The sequence below is a fragment of the Sinocyclocheilus grahami genome, unplaced genomic scaffold (assembly GCF_001515645.1).
Source record: "Sinocyclocheilus grahami isolate Dianchi unplaced genomic scaffold, SAMN03320097.WGS_v1.1 scaffold697.1, whole genome shotgun sequence".
Taxonomy (NCBI): Eukaryota; Metazoa; Chordata; class Actinopteri; order Cypriniformes; family Cyprinidae; genus Sinocyclocheilus; species Sinocyclocheilus grahami.
In genome coordinates this window covers 262,762-267,423 of record NW_015505876.1, presented here as the reverse complement: position 1 = coordinate 267,423, position 4,662 = coordinate 262,762, and the positions used below count along the sequence as shown (strand labels likewise).

General features: G+C 34.1%; 1 protein-coding gene across 12 annotated transcripts in view; it reads right to left on the bottom strand.

Annotated features, from left to right (window-relative positions):
- LOC107559761 (focal adhesion kinase 1-like) overlaps positions 1–4,662 on the bottom strand; it is a 95,176-nt gene that overhangs the window by 64,370 nt on the left and 26,144 nt on the right. For all 12 annotated transcript variants that reach the window (XM_016243708.1, XM_016243710.1, XM_016243711.1 and 9 more), the window contains one exon: positions 1,910–2,130. In XM_016243708.1, coding sequence (XP_016099194.1) covers positions 1,910–2,130 — 221 coding nt within the window. The remainder of the gene's footprint in view (positions 1–1,909; positions 2,131–4,662) is intronic.

Here is a 4,662-nt window from a genome sequence, read left to right as displayed (position 1 = left end):
TTTAAGGGGGTCTGAATACTTTCCGTACCCACTGTATGTATAATTCAAATTTACATATGCAAAAAAATAAACACAGTGTATGTTGGATGTTTTTTCATTAGTCTGAAATAAGATGTTACAGAAGCAAAACAGGCCAGCATCTCAAAATTGACCAGTGTTTTTATTATTTTTAAAGATGCAAATTATGCATTATCTAATTAAATATGCACTCATTTGCATACATTTCCAGAACAGAAATCTAACATTGGACAAAGTCTGTTTTAAAAGCGTTTTGTTGACATATTAGAGGCAAAGGTTTTTACAGGAGATTATAGATATCTCTTTTCATCATGCAATAAATCAGAAAATACTGTCAACACAACAGACAGAAAAATACAACAAATCCCTCTGTAAAAACCTTCAGAATATAGACATGAATAAAACAGTATTGTTTTATAATACTGCTTTATTATATATTTATTTATTTATATAATACAGTAATTTCTTTCTTTATTTAATACTGTAATGTTGTTTTATAGTGTAAACAGTAGGTTTGGTCTATGTAAGTGCCACTGAAGTGGAGATTTAAACATTAAAGGAATGTATAGTGATTAACATCTTGCAAATAGATAAAGCGCAATAAAATGTATTTTGGATGTTTTCTGTCCACTAGTCTGAAATAAGATGTATTATGGAAGTAAAATAGTCCAGGATCTCAAAACTGCCCTGTGTTTTTGCCTGTAGTGTACTGCCTTACAATGCACTGAATTATCAGGTACAATAAGACCAAAAGCTGCTCTTGTTGACTGTAAATTATCATGCATTAAAGGGTTAGTTCACCCAAAAATGAAAATTAGCCCATAAATTACTCACCCTCAAGTCATCCTAGGTGTATATGACTTTCTTCTTTCAGACGAATCCAGTCGGAGTTATATTAAAAATGGTCTTTGATCTTTCAAGCTGTTTAATGGCACTCGGCGGGTGTTGCATGCATCAGTCCAAAAGAAGTTAAATAAGAAGCGCCCATCCATAATAAAAAAGTGTCTCACACGGCTCCGGGGGGTGAACAAAGGACTTCTGTAGCGAATCGATGCGTTTTTGTAAGAAAATATCCATATTCAAAATGTAATAATCACTTTAATGTAGCTTGCGCCAACAGTCCTACACGGAAGCAGCTCCGGGCTGATGACGTATGAGTTCAGCACTGCGCATGCGCCGGTGAGTCTCGTGAAAACCAACGTTTGTTTACAGGAGCAAAGGAAGCAAAGTTTCCTTACTTTAGCAAAGGAAAATCAGTCTCCTCTTGGCTTATATCGAAATCCTCCGACATTCTTCTTCACAAATCCTCGTTTTGTACTTCTAATAAGTGACCGGTGTTATGTTTTGATCTCTCCGCTGCGCTTCCGCGTGCGTAAATTTTGAGCGGCACATGCGCAGCACTGACCTCATATGTCATTCCCCCGGAGCTTCTTCCGTGTACAACAGTGAGAGCAAGCTACATTAAAGTGATTATTACTAATACATATGATTTTATCAATCATAAACAATTTACATATTTATAAATTTAAATTAAATATATAAATTGTTTATATTTGATGAAATCATATGCATTACATACTTAAAATACAATACATTTAAACATAGCATTTGAAAAATTTTTTTTAAATGCATTTAAAAAAAAATTATATGTCTGGACAGGTAGATTCTCATTGCAGTGTTACAGTAATAAGAAACAAATTAAAATCATTAATGAGAAAGAGCCAGACAACTCAGAGCAGCTAAAGACTACAAAAGGACAGCTTGGACCATCTAGAAACCATATAAAACCCTCAGAAACGGGTTCTGTTAGCATAAAAAAACAGATTCTAACAGCTATAGATACTGATACACAGAAGACAGACATTAAGCACAACTGTGATCTTTCTCTTACCCTGACGTCGGTGGCGTCTCCATACCGGATGTTGCTAGACCAGGTGCTGCGCTCGCTGTTGTTCTCAAAGTGATGGAAGACCTTCAGGACCCTGTCCGGGGCCCTGGGGGCCCGCTCCGTCCCCGCGCTGAGACGGGCCTTGGCCCCGGTGCCCAGGGTGTGGTTGGGCTCCAGGTATGCCGTCGCCATGCCTTTACTGTGCGCTAGGTGTCTGTCATATTCTGTGCAGAAACAAGAGAGAAGGGAAAACAGGTCAGGGTCATTCTGCATAGGGCTGTAGTCTGATTAATTATTGCGATTGTCACTTAATTTTAATTTAATTAAATCAATATATTCACGTCGTGTTTCACAGTGAAGTGCGGCACCGCTGTTTACAGCATCTCAGAGTGAAAAAAAAAGAAAGAAAAGCATTAAGGTGTCACCGCGGATTCACACCAAAATAAAAGCTTGATGGTTTAACGTTTAAAAAAAATGAAGAGAGCTATAAATATTAGTATTGTAATATAAAGTATTATTTTTTTATTATATTATTTTTCCTAAAATGTATTTAAAAATTTTAGTTATAGTTTATTTTATCTTATTTTACAGTGAAATGTTTGTAATATTTCTTATTTTGACCAATATGCGTTTATATAAAAAAATAATAGTAAATAGTCATTATTATTATTAAAATAACATTATTAAAATAAATAAATATACAACAATAATAATTAATGTATTATATATATATATTATTGATATATAATCATACAAATTTAGCCAAATTGTGCAGCCCAATAAATCAGGGTTATTATAAAACGAATCCACAAAAAAATTGTTACCTGAAATAAAATAAACATTAACTGAAATAAAAGAAAATACTAAAAATAAACTTTTTTTTTTCATGTAGTTGTCAAAAAAAAAAATCACTTTCAACTTTCATTCAGTTTAACTTGATGTACTAAAAGGACTAGATTTAAAACTAATAAAAACTATATACTGTACATACCAAAAAAAAGACAAAAACACAACAGAATTATTAAACCTTATCTAAAGTTAAAATAACAGAAAATTTTAACGTAAAATGATTTCAAAATAAATACTATAATAACTTAATACTATAATTATTTTTAATAGATTCTTAAATAACACTGCTACAAATAAGCACAGCACATTTGAATTTATCAGTAAAACTGCAATTCGATTTTTCCCCCAAATCGTGCAACCCTATTTTGTCCATAAAATGAATTTCACAGGCAGTAAAAATGGACACGGTTTGCTAAGTAGGAAGAACTTTCTAATGTCATCTCACATTTCTCACACGTCTGATTCAATCTGAGCACATTTCTTGCTCGGTCCTGGTGTGTGAAGCGGCTCGAGAGCCAGACGGTGAAATATGGCGAAGCGTGAACTATGCGATAAATTTACTCATGAAATGAAGAGCCGTAATATAAGAGCAGATGAAATAGCAGACCATCTACACACGGTTACGTCAGGGTTAACAGACCAGGATCATTTATGGTTTCACACATCAGATCAGGCTGAAGATTAAACTTCTTTCTAGCTGGTTAAAGCTGGTTTTGGTGGTTGACCAGCAGGGTTTCCAGCTAAAGGAGCCGCAAAAGGGTTGGTTGACTAATCCATCTAGGTTGGTTAACTGGTTTGTTATGCTGGTTAACTCGACACTCAGCATTTCTGCTGATCATCTAACCATGCATTAAAATTCATAACACACGCAGGACAGAAGGATGCTGGGAAGGACTGATATTTGAGCGGTTTTGAGGCGCATCACGGCACATTCCCATCAGCAGCATTCCAACAATCCCAGACGTCCGCTTATCACCATCACAAATATGAAACACACCCGGCACACAGATAAACAAACGTGCAGGAACAAATACACACATCAGCACAGTTACACAACTCAGTGTGTGCTTCCCGTTTCCAGTGTAATATAAAACGAATCTAATAAAAGATAAACCATGAGTCCTATCACAGTGAGATCTGAGGTTAAACACGCATTTACAGATCTGAGACATGCTGCCAGTTACCATAGCAAATCATTCAGATTTGTCCTCTATATTTAAATTAGTAGTAGAATTTTTGTATGTATATATATATAAATACATAATTTTATTTTTATATATATATTTAAATTAAATTTTTTAAAAACATACAAATTATAAACATACAAATTATTATTAAAATACAGTACATTCATATAAATATAAAAATATATATAAATATTATGTATATAAATATATAAATTATTTCTATTTTTATACACATATTTTAATATATTTGTATACATTTATATAAACATACAAATGATTAATTAATGTGTGTGTGTGTGTGCAAAAACACACACAAACATAAATTCTTATATATATATATATAAACAACATACAAATTGTGAGTTATTACATTAAATTAAATTAATATTAAAATGTAAATTCTTAAGACAGACAGACAGACAGACAGATAGATAGATGGAGTATTTGGAGTCCCTTCTGAAGAAATGAGTGTCACTGAATGAGCCGTTACACGCTCAGAGTCACGTATGACACACACACACACACACACACACTCACTCACTCACTCACTCACTCACTCACTCACTCACTCACTCACTCACTCACTCACTCACTCACTCACTCACTCACTCACTCACTCACTCACTCACTCACTCACTCACTCACTCACTCACTCACTCACTCACTCACTCACTCACTCACTCACTCACTCACTCACTCACTCACTCACTCACTCACTCA